General features: G+C 51.1%; 1 protein-coding gene across 2 annotated transcripts; it reads left to right on the forward strand.

Annotated features, from left to right (window-relative positions):
• The first annotated feature begins 1192 nt into the window (after positions 1 to 1192).
• Positions 1193 to 3648, forward strand: ANKRD33 (ankyrin repeat domain 33). Of its 2 annotated transcripts, none has more exons than XM_029206469.1 (4): positions 1193 to 1318; positions 1509 to 1649; positions 2783 to 3178; positions 3373 to 3648. In XM_029206469.1, the coding sequence occupies exons 1-4, from the start codon at positions 1198 to 1200 to the stop codon at positions 3522 to 3524; spliced, it is 810 nt and encodes a 269-aa protein (XP_029062302.1). In that variant the 5' UTR covers positions 1193 to 1197; the 3' UTR covers positions 3525 to 3648. The 2 variants fall into 2 exon arrangements, with proteins under 2 accessions (XP_029062302.1, XP_029062301.1); XM_029206468.1 differs by adding an exon at positions 2635 to 2690 and having other exon boundaries at positions 1198 to 1318; positions 1509 to 1677; positions 2783 to 3648.
• The last annotated feature ends 9838 nt before the right edge of the window (positions 3649 to 13486 follow it).

The raw sequence follows: 13486 nt of genomic DNA on the forward strand, positions 1-13486 counted from the left end.
AACGCTTCCGTCGTCGAAGGGTCTGGTTCTACGGCAGCTAGTCTCCCCAGAAGGCCGAAGGTGAGCGCGTCGGCAGAGAGGCGGGTCTTACTCTCAGAGCCGCCTCCGCGGGGGAGGAGCCGCCCTGACTCGGGCCCCGCCCACCCCGGCCAGGCTCTTGGGGCGGGTGTTGGTCGGCTTGGAGAGGAGAGCAGCGTCCCCGCCCGCACCCGCCCTCACCCTCCATCCCTAACAAACCCGGCTTGATCCGGCTCAGCCCCGAGGTGTCTGAGGCAGCTTTTTCTGTTAAGTCGCGCCATCTGTTACCTGCGTTGCTTCCTGGGGCTGTTAGTCCACCTCGAGACACTCCAGAGACCCGGTGTGTGTGCTCCCAGGAGTCTGGGGGGTTGCTGTGGGCTCCAGGCTGGGCCCCAGCAATGACTGCCTCCTAGGGACCCTCCAAACCCCAGGTAAGGTCCCATGGGAAAGAGAAGACCGCCTCTCTTCCTTGACTCTCACTAGGACCCTCACTTGCAGTGAACGACTTCGGCCCTCTTAGGGCTCTTGCCCTTCGGCCTCCCTGCCAGGGGCTTGTCCTCTCTCCAAGGTGGATGGGACGGGAGACTCCAGCGGGAAAAGGCTCTCCCCAGGGCCAGCTGCTGGGACCCCTCCCGGAATCCAGGGAGACTGTTCCCTTCGTTCTGTGTCATAGATGCCAACTGCGTGAGGAGGGGAGACTCGCCTTCTTGCCCCCAGGATGGAAGAGGAGGAACTGACACTGCAGAAGGGAGGGCTGGACGTCGCTGAGACCCTGTCCTGCCCCGACGACGAGACCTTTACCCCAAGCTGCGTGCTGGGCACCCTGTACTGGGCCTGTTTCCACAATGACACTGCCCAGCTCCAAGCCATGCTGGATGATGGGGTCTCCCCAGAGGAGGCCACCCAGGTGGACAGCAATGGGAGGGTGAGCTACCCTGGGTGCTTCACAGGGCAGCAGGGGGCGCTCTGTGTCCTCACCACGCCACACTCATCCTTAGAGAGTCTCAGGATCAACAGCCACAGCCTGGGTCCTCAGGAGGAAGGGAGTGGGTGAGAGTGGGTCTTCACAGGGGCTGGAACATCTCTGGGACAGTTGTGGGGTAGAAGGCACAGGGCCCCCCCAAGGAGCTCATGGAGGAAAGCACCGGGGCTGAGCTGTCCCTCCCCCAGACAGGCCTCATGGTCGCATGCTACCACGGCTTCCAAAGTGTTGTGGCCCTGCTCAGCCGCTGTCCTTTCCTGGATGTGAACCAGCAGGACAAAGAAGGAGACACAGCCCTCATGCTGGCTGCCCAAGCAGGTGAGAGGCTGCTAACCCCACCCTTTACCAAACCCTATCACCCCCCACCCCCGCCAGACCCGGCCACAGTCCCACACTCTTTGCACCGACGTTCTCCCACCCCAGATGCTGCCTTGTTGGGTGGAGGGTGGGTTTGGGGCTTTGTCATCCCTTTCTTGGGTAGCTAAGCTCTGCCCTTGGTGCCCTGCAGGCCATGTGCCTCTGGTGAGTCTCCTGATCAACTACTATGCTGGCCTTGACCTGGAGCGCCGGGACCAGCGGGGGCTAACTGCGCTGATGAAGGCCGCCATGCGGGACCGCTCCGAATGCGTGGCTGCCCTCCTCATGGCAGGTGCATGGGGCCTGAACCAGGATGTGTGGTCTCCAGTCCCTCCCCCACGCCTCCCCACCAGACACTAAATCAGCTGTCATAGTTGCAATGAGGAGAGAGGTGGAGATGGAAGATCAATCCAGGCTGACTTCCTGGAGGAGGAGAGTGTGCTGGGGCTTCTCACAAGCAACAAAGTCCAGCTATTGATAGCTCTGTTTGCATTGCGAATGGCGGTCCCAGAAAAGAAAGCTTGGGAGGATAACCTAGACCAGGTGGAGAACCTAATACAAAGAAGGCTGGTAACTGGAACCAGATTCCTAAGTTCTCATCCCGGCTCTGCCACCAGCTGAGTGACCGTGGGCAAACAGCTTCCCTCTCTGGGCCTCACCAGTGTAAGATGAGAGTGATGGCTTTCTCTGGGCTGATTTCCAGCTCTGACGAGCCAGGGTTCCAGGAATGCAGTGACGGGTAGTTGAGACGTGTGGCCGTGTAGAGTTGTTCTGGGGTGAAGTCCACACTGTCTGTGGAGTCTCGGGCCCTCATTACTCCCTGAGGTGGGGCTGCCCTCTGTTGTTCACTCTGGGGGACCCCAGCCTCCAGCTTTTCCCTTTCCCATCCCGTCACACTGGGTTTGGGGTGAGAAGGGAGGAAGCTCTACACCCCCTCCTTTGTCTCAGAGTGACTGCTACTCCCCTCGTGCCCAGGATTAGGGGTGTGTGGTGGTGCAGAGAAGAACCAGGAGTGGGAACCATGAGAATCCCCGCTCCACCTGCTCCAGAGGGTACAGCTCGCTCCCCACCCATCCTGGGCAAACGTCACACCCCCCCTCTGGTCAGTGCCTTGGCTCAGGAGGTCTCTATTCTTCTCCAGCTTTGGAGATAGCCGCCCCCCCCCCACACACACAGTAGGTCTCTGTGAAGTCTTTTCCCCTTGCTGGACTCCAATTTCTCTATCAGTCCTAAACCGGAAGTTGGGATCTGGGACTGGTACTGTCTCTGGGCTGTAGCCACAGAGGGGCCCCAGCTTCCAGCTGCAACAGGATGGGACTCTGTGGCTTTGCATGTAACCCCAATCAGTCCTGCTGCTAAAGAATCTGCCCTTCTGCAAGTCACCAATCCCTGTCCTACCCCATGTCACCCCGTACCTGTCCCCAGGTGCCGACCTGACTGCAGTGGATCCTGTCAGGGGCAAGACAGCCCTGGAGTGGGCATTTCTGACCGACAGCTTCGACACGGTGCAAAGGATCCAGCATCTGCTACGGCGGCCCCAAGTGGAGCAGCTCAGCCATCGTTACCAGCCTGAGTGGCCAGCCTTGCCCGGGCTTGTGGCACAGGCCCAGGCTCAGGCCGCCCCGTCTTTCCTAGAACGACTTCAGGCCACCTTGAGCCTCCCCTTCGTGCAGTCTCCTCAGGAGGGGGGTGTCCTGGACCACCTTGTGACCGTCACGACCAGCCTGGCGAGTCCTTTCCTCACCACTGCCTGCCACACCCTGTGCCCTGACCACCCACCTGCACTGGGCACCCGAAGCAAGTCTGTGCCAGAGCTGCTAGGCACTGCCCCGCCCCCTCCCCCAGTACCCCAACTCCCCCAGGAAGTCCCTGGCCCCCGCGTCTTCATCCCCTACCAGAGCCCTCAGGGTGTACTGAGCATGTGCCATCAGTGGCTCCAGCCCAGAGATAGTACCAGCCCCAGGCCCCAAGCCCCTAAGATCCTCCTCTCCAAGGCACCCTCATCTGGCATTCAGTGGAAGCCAGAGCCCAGGTCTGCAGGGAATCGAAGGCTGTCCCTTCCTGTCTGGAGATACCAGGAGCTCAGGATGGAGAGGAGGAGGCAGGAGGAGGCCAGGCTGGCACAGAGCCAGGGGACGAAGGGATAGGCCGGGCTGGGACTAGGTAATCAGGCCCCTCCCTGAGGCTCCTTTGCCCTCTAGAGCCCCTTCTGACTTCCCATCCACCTCTGTCTAAGTGACTGTACTCTCAGCCTGTGTACAAGGTTACTCATACAGCATTGTTTGCAACAATAAAAGGGTGGAAACAACCTAGGTGTCCATCAAAAGGGGACTGGCTAAATTGATTCCGAGTGTAAATACTGCACACCCGTATGATGCATTCTATACAGTGGCAAAACAAGAGTAAGGAAGCTCTTTATGTTCTCATGTGAAGCTATCTTCAAGATGTATTAAGTGAAAAAAACAAAAAACAAAACACGGGGTGGAACAGTGTGTATGGCATGCTACTATTTGTCAAAGTAAAATCTGCACCAAGGTAAACTTGACTAACACAGATATGTAGTGAGTACCAAGATTTATTTAACTACTTAATGAGCAAACCAGCAGGATGGATCAAAGGAAGAAATGAAAAACTATTATAGACATTCAGGGGAAAAAAGAATGCTTGAATAAGATTGCAAAGATAGATACAAAAAAATCAATTCCTACCTGGCAATAAAACCATAACTGTTTTTTTTTTCCTACCAGACAAAAATAATTTGCTATTTATCAATCTTCTACAAGTTAACCTCTTAACTTTATAGTCTGCGCATTCATCAATAGTAAATCGTATAGCAAACTTAGTTACTTCCCCTGAATGACCCATAGGTGGGGTTATTAGCCAGTGATCTAAAATATCTTTGAAAGGGCACGTAGTGATTTTTTTGGTGTGCCTTATTTACAAGTTTTGGGTATTTTTTCTTAACATATTTGTTGCATAGATAGATTTGCTTGCTTATTTGTGATAATGAAAGCAACCACTTGTAAGGTGCTTACTATATTCATTAATACATTGAACTCTCCCAATAATCCTATAAGGATTTTATCTTTGAGGACACAGGGTACAGAGAGGGTTAGGAATTGCCCAGGGTCACACAGCTAGAAACTGACAGAGATCAAGATTGAGAGCCAGCCGTTCCAGTTGTAGGGGCCAGACTCTTAACACCAAACCATGCTGCCTCACAGCACCTTTCTGGAAAGAGACATGACAGTGTTTTAGGGAAGAACACTGAGCACCTGATGAAGGGTGGGAGGGAGACTTCTCACTAAGTATCTTCTTGAAACTTTAGGCCTTTTTAAAAAATAAACTTGATTTTTTCAAACAGTCGTAGATTTACAGAAAAGTTGTGAAGGTCATGCAGAGAGTTTGCATGTACCCCATAGCCAGTGTCCTCTTTTATTAACATGAGTGTAGTACATTTGTTACAATCAATGAACAAATGTTAATACATTACTATTAATAAAATCCATTCTTAATTCAGGTTTCCTTAGTTTTTTCCTAATATCCTTTTTCTGTCTAGAATTCCTTTCAGGACACCACATTACATTTAGTCATCATGTTTCCATAGATTCCTCTCGAATGTGACAGTTTTCTCAGGTTTTCCTTGTTTCTGATGACCTAGACAGTTTTGAGGAGGGTTGGTCAGATATTTTGTAGACTGTCCCCCAGGTGGGATTTGTCTGATGTTTTTCTGAAGAGATGAGGGTTATGGGTTTTGGGGAGGAAGATGTACCATTCTCCTCACATCATATTCAGGGTACCTCCTACGAACATGAATTGATCACCTGGCTGAGGTGGTGTTTGTCAGGTTTCTCCACTGTTATGTTCCTCTTTTTACCCCCTTTTTATATTGCACTCTTCAGAAGGAAGTCATTATATGAAGCCCACACTTAAGGAGTGGGGAGTTATACTTCGTCTCCTTGGGGGTGGAGTATCTACATAAATTATTTGGAATTCTGTACAGAATGTTTCAACTTTTTAGTCAAGTATTACCAAATTTTGAAAGACTTGAAAATAAATCTGCTCTTGTGTCCATCAAAAGATGAATGCATAAAGAAGATGTGTTTTATATATATATATATATATATATATATATATATATACATATACACACACACAATGGAATATTACTCAGCCATAAAAATAAAATTTTGCCATTTGCAACAACATGGATGGACTTGGAGGGCATTATGCTAAGTGAGATAAATCAGACAGAGAAAGACAAACACTGCATGATATCACTTACTTGTGGAATCTTAAAAAGTAAAACAAACTAGTGAATATAACAAAAAAGAAACAGACTCACAGATATAGAGAAAAAGCTAGTGGCTACCTGTGGGGAGAGGGAAGGGGGAGGAGCAAGATAGGGTTAGGGGATTAAGAGGTACATACTACCATGTATAAAATAAATAAGGGCTTCCCTGGTGGCGTAGTGGTTGAGAGTCTACCTGCCGATGCAGGGGACACGGGTTCGTGCCCCGGTCTGGGAAGATCCCACATGCTGCGGAGCGGCTGGGCCCGTGAGCCATGGCCGCTGGGCCTGCGCGTCCGGAGCCTGTGCTCCACAATGGGAGAGGCCACAACAGTGAGAGGCCCGCGTACCGCAAAACAAAAACAAAAACAAAACAAAACAAAACAAAATAAATAAGCTACAAGGATATATTGTACAACATAGGGAATATAGCCAGTACTTTATAATAACTGTAAATGGAATATAACCTTTAAAATTGTGGATTACTATGTCCTACAACTGAAATTTATATAATATTGTAATCAACTATACCTCAGTTAAAAATAAATAAGTAAAACACATCTGTTCTTTGAATAGAGGAAAACATACACACACACACACACTGAGGTGACAATGATATTAGGGTTAGATAGTGTGTGATTTCCCCCAGAGGGTTCTGAAGGCAACTGTGGTGAACCAGAATGGGTTCAAGGTTAACTTTGCCATTTCCTACCTGTGTGATCCTGAATAAGACACTTAAGTTTCCCTTGCCTCCTTTCTCATCTGTTAACTGGGGGCAAACAGGGTTATTGGAAGGATCCACTAACTAATATGGGTAAAAAGTCTCTGTAAACCGTACAGTCCTGCCAAGAGTTGAGCTGCTATGGAAGGGCCCTGGGGAACCGAGTTTGACTGAGTTGCTTCTGAGCCTCTGGGATGGAGCTAGAGTTCCTTCCTCCCCACCCACTGCTGAAATCAGAGCACATGAAGCCAGCCCTGGCCCTGGGCATTGCAGCCAGGTAAAGAAACTACATCTACAGGCTTGGAACAGCATGGAAGTTACATGCTTCAGCCTGAGAGTTGGCCTGTGACCTTGGGCAAGTTACTGGACCTTTCTGAGCCTCAAGGCTCTTATATGTAGAGTGGAGGTATAATGACTTGTCACCAAAGGGCTGTTGTGAGAATTAATCGAGCTAATGCAGCACTCCGCACTGTGCCTGGCCTTAATGTCATCATTATCCTATGTAATCCTCACGACCTTCCTCGTTTACAGCTGAGGAAACTGAGGCTATGAAGGTTAAGGTACTTGCCCAAGGTCACCAGCTGGTAAGTGGCTAAGTGGTACTTGGAGTTCAAGTCTGTCGGACTCTGAAGCCTGTGTCCCTTCCGTTGCAGCACGCCCGGACTCCGCTCACAGCCTAGGCTCCCTGGTTCTCGGAGCCTCTCCCTCCCACTTCCAACCAGTTTGAGTTTTACAAGGGTGCAGGGGTGACCATGGCACCCTCAGGGCCAGAGAACTATCCCTCTGCGGCTCTCCCTCCAGGCTCGCTGGCTTGGGGTAGATCCGGGCTGGCAGGTGGTAACGCCTTGTCCATGGGTCAGACAACAGTTTCCAGCAGAGGGAGCCTCTCCACCTTGGAGAAGACCTACCCCTCCATCCCTGACCATCTCCAGGGCCACTAGAGTCCTAGGCCGAGCCATCTCTCTCTCCCTCTAACAGCTCCTGACAGCCTTTCAGGCCACCAGCAAGGAAAGAAGTCTAGTGGGCTGCCCTAAGTCCACGTCTCCACTAGCACCCCCAGCCTGGCTCCTGCGGCTTCCAAACTGAGTCCCTGTCAACAGAGGCCAAGGAACCCAGGACAAGGTCCCTGGTGGTGAAGAGCACAGGTCACATCAAAGCCGCTCTGCTACGGCCCACAGACGTGGATTTGAATCCTGACCCTGCCTCTTATCTCTGTGACCAGGTCCCCTCCCAGCCTCGGTCTCCTCCTCTGTAACATCTAATGGTGATAATATTTAATCGCTACTTCCCAGAGCTGTTGTGTGGCCTAAACAGCGGGAGGCCTGCGAGGCACGGAGCACCGCCTGGCTCACGGTCAGCACCCGGTAAACAGCAGCTTTTGTTACTGTGCTGGGCGGCAACGGGTAAGGAAACGACCAAGGGGGCAGTTCCGCGGAGGAGGCCAGCAGACGTGTCCTTGGAACCCCATGGCCTCCCCTGTGATTCTACGATATTATTCTGGTGGCCCCTGAAGTGAAAACACACACTTATCCCGGACAGCCTTCTCAGGCCGGCTCCCACTCAGCTCTGCAGCCCAGCGCCCCCAAGCCCGGACCACTCCCCATTACCATAGCGCTGATGGTACCTGGCAGACAGGGGCTCCTACAGAGGGGACTGCAAGGTTGGCTGTCCTGACGCATGCTGGGATGTCAGCCAGGCTGTGGGGACTCCTGGGGAACTCTCCCCTCACTCCTGCGAGGGCAGAAACCGTGTCTGTCTCCCTAACCCCTATAGGTCTGTGCCCGACCCATACAGGCTCAATAAATGTGTATAGAAAAGAGCTGAGTTCAGGCTCCACCAAGGTCTGGGATGCTTAAAGAGGCCATTATCATCTCCCTCTTCTTTTTAGGGGCTGCCCTGGTTCCAGGAGTGGCAGTGACCCTGGCTATTCCAGGGCACAGCCTAGGAAACACCTATTGGGTCAAAAGAAGGCAAGGGAGTACATATATGTGGGGAGGACAGAAGGACAAGCGGGGGCTCATTTGTTTGTGTCCCTTTTTTCCCAAACTGGGGCATCTTGACAGGATTCCCTCCTCTCTGGCAGTCGTACTTTCCAAATGGTTGAAAACATCTATGTACCTTCCATCACACCAGCCACCAGGCCAGCCGTGCCTCTCCTCCTCAGAGGGACCACGGCTTCTCATGGTTAAGGAAGATAACTGCGTTTGAAGGGAGGACTTGAGGGCAAGGCTTGGGGTTGGATGGACTCTGCAACATCCCTCAGAGTCACACAGGTAACGTCACATGCGGACACAGGGTCAGCCAGGGGCCCTAGGGGCCTGCAGGCTCACAGGCACAGAAGTACACACAGGCCCACTGGTCCACAAACTTCTAGTCCCATACAGAGAGGCCAGGCATACAAGCACACATAAACACACCCCATCACACAGGTGCACAAACGCACAGGTTCACTGACAAAGGGAAAAATAAAGACAGGGTCCCCCCACTCCCTGAGGTTCCTGGCCCCTCCCCTGCCCTTCCTATCCCCTGTGCCCCCAACACGTTGCAGTCCCCTGTCCAACGGCTCCATACATAGCCTGTACGACGGTGGTCGAGGCTGCAGAGTCTGTCTAAACATTGGGAGCAGCAGTTAGGGGGTTGAGGGAGAGCCAAGTCTGACCCTCGAGTCCTCCCCACAGACCTAGGTATCATCCGTAACTATGAAATCCATGGTCCCTCTCAGGGAAAGGAGAGAGGTGGTGGGGACTTCCCTGGTGGTCCAGTGGTAAAGAATCCACCTTCCAATGCAGGGGACGTGGGTTCGATCCCTGGCCGGGGAACTAAGATCCTACATGCTGCAGGGCAACTAAGCCCATGCGCCACAACTATTGACCTCGCGCGCCTCAACTACACAGCCCACATGCCCTGGAGCCTGCGCGCCACAACTAGAGAGAGAAAACCCACACGCCACAGCTAGAGAGTAGCCTGCGATCTGCAAAGAAGAGCCCACGCGCCGCAGCAAAAAAGATCCCTCATGCCTCAGTGAGGATCCCGCATGCCTGAACAAGGATCCCGCATGTTACAAAGAACTGCCACAGCGAGAGAAAGAAAGAAAGAAAGGAAGGAAGGAAGGAAGGAAGGAAGGAAGGAAGGAAGGAAGGAAGAAAGAAAGAAAGAAAGAAAGAAAGAAAGAAAGAAAGAAAGAAAGAAAGAGAGAGAGGTGGGCAGCTAAAGCCTAAATCCTTCTTTGTGGTTGTTTCCTCCAGACCAAGCTTGGCTACCCCCCATCCCCTACATCCTACATCTGTGATTTGCCCTTGGGGACAAGGGGCAGAGGCCTGCAGATGAGGGAGTCTTGGAGACAAGAGTTCGCTGAGAGCCCTCAGTACCAGGTCCCCTGGCGCTGGGAAGGGCAGAGCCTAGGCACGGATGCTGGAGGGGTAGGAAAGGGGCAGGATTTGTGGCATTTCCCCTCCAGCTGGAAACAAAGGCACATTCCTGTGTCCAGCTCCAGCAATCTGGTCCCACCCACCCGAGTGGCTGGAGCTGAAGGAAATCCCGCTGGCCTCTGGCCTCACCCGGCCACTCAGCCTCTCTTTCAAACAATGTCTGTCCCAGCCGGGGCCATTACCAGCTCTCAAATCCTGGGGACCCCCCCCCTTGTCCAAATAACAAGCCCTCTCCGTTGGGGATGGTTCCTTTAACTCCTCAGACTCACTCCTCAAGCAGCAAGGGTCCCTGCAGTACCACCCAAGAGCCTGCCAGGCCCTGCTTGGGCTTAGAGTGGGCAAAAGTCTTGATGGCCCTGGGAACTCCTGTGACATCCAAAATGCTCAGCCAGACCCTCAGCACATCTTCAAGTCCTGAGATTCAGTGGAACATCCCCCCAAAACAAGATCATTCACCTCAGCTAGTGGACACATCTTCCTTTATTGCAGCAAAATTGCAACTCTAGGGAAGAGTGGAGGTACCACGCTTCTGACCTGGTGAAGAGTCAAGAGAACTGTGTGATACCAACAGAACAGGAACTGAAGGTATATTATTAAATTTACAAAAGAATAACATATGATCAATAATTAGAAGGGAGAGAACCTAAATGACCTAAATTCCGAAGCTTTTAAATCTAGAGATAGGGCTTCCCTGGTGGCACAGTGGTTGAGAGTCCGCCTGACGATGCAGGGGACGTGGGTTCGTGCCCCGGTCCGGGAGGATCCCACATGCCGCGGAGCGGCTGGGCCCGTGAGCCATGGCCACTGAGCCTGTGCGTCCGGAGCCTGTGCTCCGCAGCGGGAGAGGCCACAGCAGTGAGAGGTCCATGTACCGCAAAATAAATAAATAAATAAATCTAGTGATAGCAGAAAGACAAATACTGCATGGGATCCCTTACACGTGGAATCTAAAAACAAGTCAAACTCATAAAAACTGAGAGTAGAAAAGTGCTTGCCAGAGGCCGAGGGGTGAAGAAACAGGGATAGGTTGGTAAAGGGTACAAACTTTCAGCTGTAAGGTGAATAAGGTCTGAGGATCTAACATATAACATGGTGACTATGAAACTGAGTTCCCCTAAAACCGAGTTACCTTACCAAGTTTATGATTAATCTCTTTATCCAAAATTTATTCCCTTTCTGGTCCCCTCTGACCTCAATCCTGTGCTAACTGAACACTAATCAAACAGAGTCAGATGACTAAAATTGCAGCTGTTGATAACATTGTTCATGACTAAAATTGCGATTATAAATATCACCATTAACGTACAAACTTTAGGCTGTTTCTCCGAGGCAAGATCAGCTAACAGACCCCTAATCCATGGACCAACTAGCCAGAGAATCGTAAACCAGAAACATCCTGACTCTCGAAACTACGATTAAGAAATGTCACAGAGGGCTTCCCTGGTGGCGCAGTGGTTGAGAGTCCGCCTGCCGATGCAGGGGACATGGGTTCGTGCCCTGGTCCGGGAAGATCCTACGTGCTGTGGAGCGGCTGGGCCCGTGAGCCATGGCCACTGAGCCTGTGCGTCCGGAGCCTGTGCTCCGCAACTGGAGAGGCCACAACAGTGAGAGGCCCGTGTACCGCAAAAAAAAACAAAAAAAGAAATGTCACAGAAATGTCAGAAGACGATGATTAATCCCAGCCTCTTTGTTCTTCCCCTTAAAAAAACCCCTAACTCAGAGACCATGTGGGAGTGGATCTGAGGCTTGTCTCCTTCTCCTTTACTTGCTGCCCTGCAGTAAATCCTTACTTTGCTGCAAACTCCTGCTGGCAGAGTTGGACTTTCTGCATGATGGGCCCACAAGCCCTTTGCTCAGTGACAACTATAGTTGATAACACTTTATTGTATAATTGAAATTAGCTGAGAGAGTAGCACTTAAATTTTACTACCAAAAAACTTCTCATCGAAAAAAAAAAAGATAAATATGTGAGGTGATGGATGTGTTAATTAACTAGATGGGAAGAATCCTTTCACAATGGATACGTATATCAAATCATCACGATGTACATTTTAAATATCTTTTGGTAAAATCTTGCATCTGTTTAAAAATTGAAGTATAGTTGATTTACAATGTTTATACTTTAAATACCTTACAATTGTGTTTGTCAGTTATACCTCAATAAAGCTGAAAACAATCTAGAGATAGAAGTGTAAACATATTATTTAGAGTTATAGAAGTAAATGTCAGAGAAATAAATAGCTTTGGGAAGGGGATGGCCCCAGCAAGAGGGTCTGGGGATGGACACAGTCACTTCTCATTATAACCTCTTCTGCAGAATTTTTAAAGTGTATTTACTCTGCGTATTTAGGATTTCCTGAGTTATTTTCAGAATGGCTGCCTCATGCCTCCAAGTCCTCTGCAGTGGCTCTGCATTCATCTATACAACAACCCCTCAGAGAGCTATTCATAGAAGAGGAGGTATTTAGGGCTCCTCTCCAAACAGGTAAGGAAACTGAGGCCCCTGTCACATAGGCGAGCCTCCGCCTTCCTGGAGACTCTCAGTTCATGCCCTTCTCCTGCCTCACAGCACAGTCTCCTTCTCTCAAAGCCAGACAGCTGTGAGAGTTTCACAGCTAGAGGAGAATGTTCACAGGTATTTTGCTTTTATTTGGAGAATGTGGTAGAGATGGAATTCGCAGCCCCTTTTTACAGGTATGGAAGGTGAGCCTGGGGGCTCTCCTCCAGCGCTGGGGCCAGTTTGGAGGAGGAGAGTCAGGGCCTCGAGGAGGCCCGTGGGGAGGGGCAATCCACAGGTTGCTGGACTGCCGAGGAGGAGTTGGGACTGGGGCAGCTTCTCAACAGAGCCCAGGCCCCCGAGGCATTGTGCGGGCACCGTCTCATCTCAGTCTCCTGCCCTGAAGTGCCATCCCTTTCTTAAGAGCTTCCCCCCTGAGATGAGTCATCCTCAGGGCTCCGGCTGGGCAAGGAGTGGACAAACCCATCTAGGGGACATCCTGGAAGAGCTGGAGAGGAAGAGGAAGGTGACTCAGTGGCTCAAAATGTGGCCTCTGTCTGCCAGCCTCTTCCTGAGGTGCTGGACAGAGCTCTGGCTGCCCTCCCCTCCCCAAACGTTAGCAGTGGCCAAAATGTCTTTTCACCTGAGCTGTGGTGTCAGGGCCCAGGCCCAGGTGGTTTCCTGAATCTTACAGCCAAAGGAGATAACACAAGGCTGGGAAGAACCTTTGGGAGGATCCGGTCTAAGCCAGGCCGGAACCAAGGCCCCACGTCCCCTGGTTTACTGCTCTTCTCAGGACTCCATGGTAATGGAGTAATGGTGTAAGGGTGCCTCTGGCCTGAGCGGACGAGACCTAGGGAGGGCACGTCCTCTCCCTGCAGCCCTCAGAGCTGAGACTCTCTCCTCTGTGTTGAACAGATGGATAAATGGAATTCATAGGAATCTGCCCCACTTCTTCCCTAAAGGAGACCCACAGTTCTTCCTCCTTATGTATCCTGTTCTACTGTTTTCATTTGAAAAACTCCCTAGGTTGCCTGATCTAAATCTCCCACTCTGCAATTTAAATGGAGCAAAGCACACCTCACCCTCTGCTAACCGTCCCACCCTCCTTGCTTTGCTTTTTTTTTTAAAAAAAAATTTATTTATTTTCTTTATTTATTTGGGTATTTTTGTTTGTTTTTTATTTTTGGCT

This window comes from Monodon monoceros, unplaced genomic scaffold (genome assembly GCF_005190385.1).
Source record: "Monodon monoceros isolate NGI ecotype Baffin Bay Population unplaced genomic scaffold, NGI_Narwhal_1 Super_Scaffold_6, whole genome shotgun sequence".
NCBI lineage: Eukaryota > Metazoa > Chordata > Mammalia > Artiodactyla > Monodontidae > Monodon > Monodon monoceros.

Bases quoted from the DNA above. Each gene is read 5' to 3' on its own strand.
- ANKRD33 (XM_029206468.1), top strand. From the start codon at position 1,198: ATGGTCGCATGCTACCACGGCTTCCAAAGTGTTGTGGCCCTGCTCAGC. The intron at 1,678-2,634 runs GTCTCCAGTCCC...TCTGGGCTGTAG, and splicing joins GGCCTGAACCAGGATGTGTG to CCACAGAGGGGCCCCAGCTT. The intron at 2,691-2,782 runs GTAACCCCAATC...ACCTGTCCCCAG, and splicing joins GGGACTCTGTGGCTTTGCAT to GTGCCGACCTGACTGCAGTG.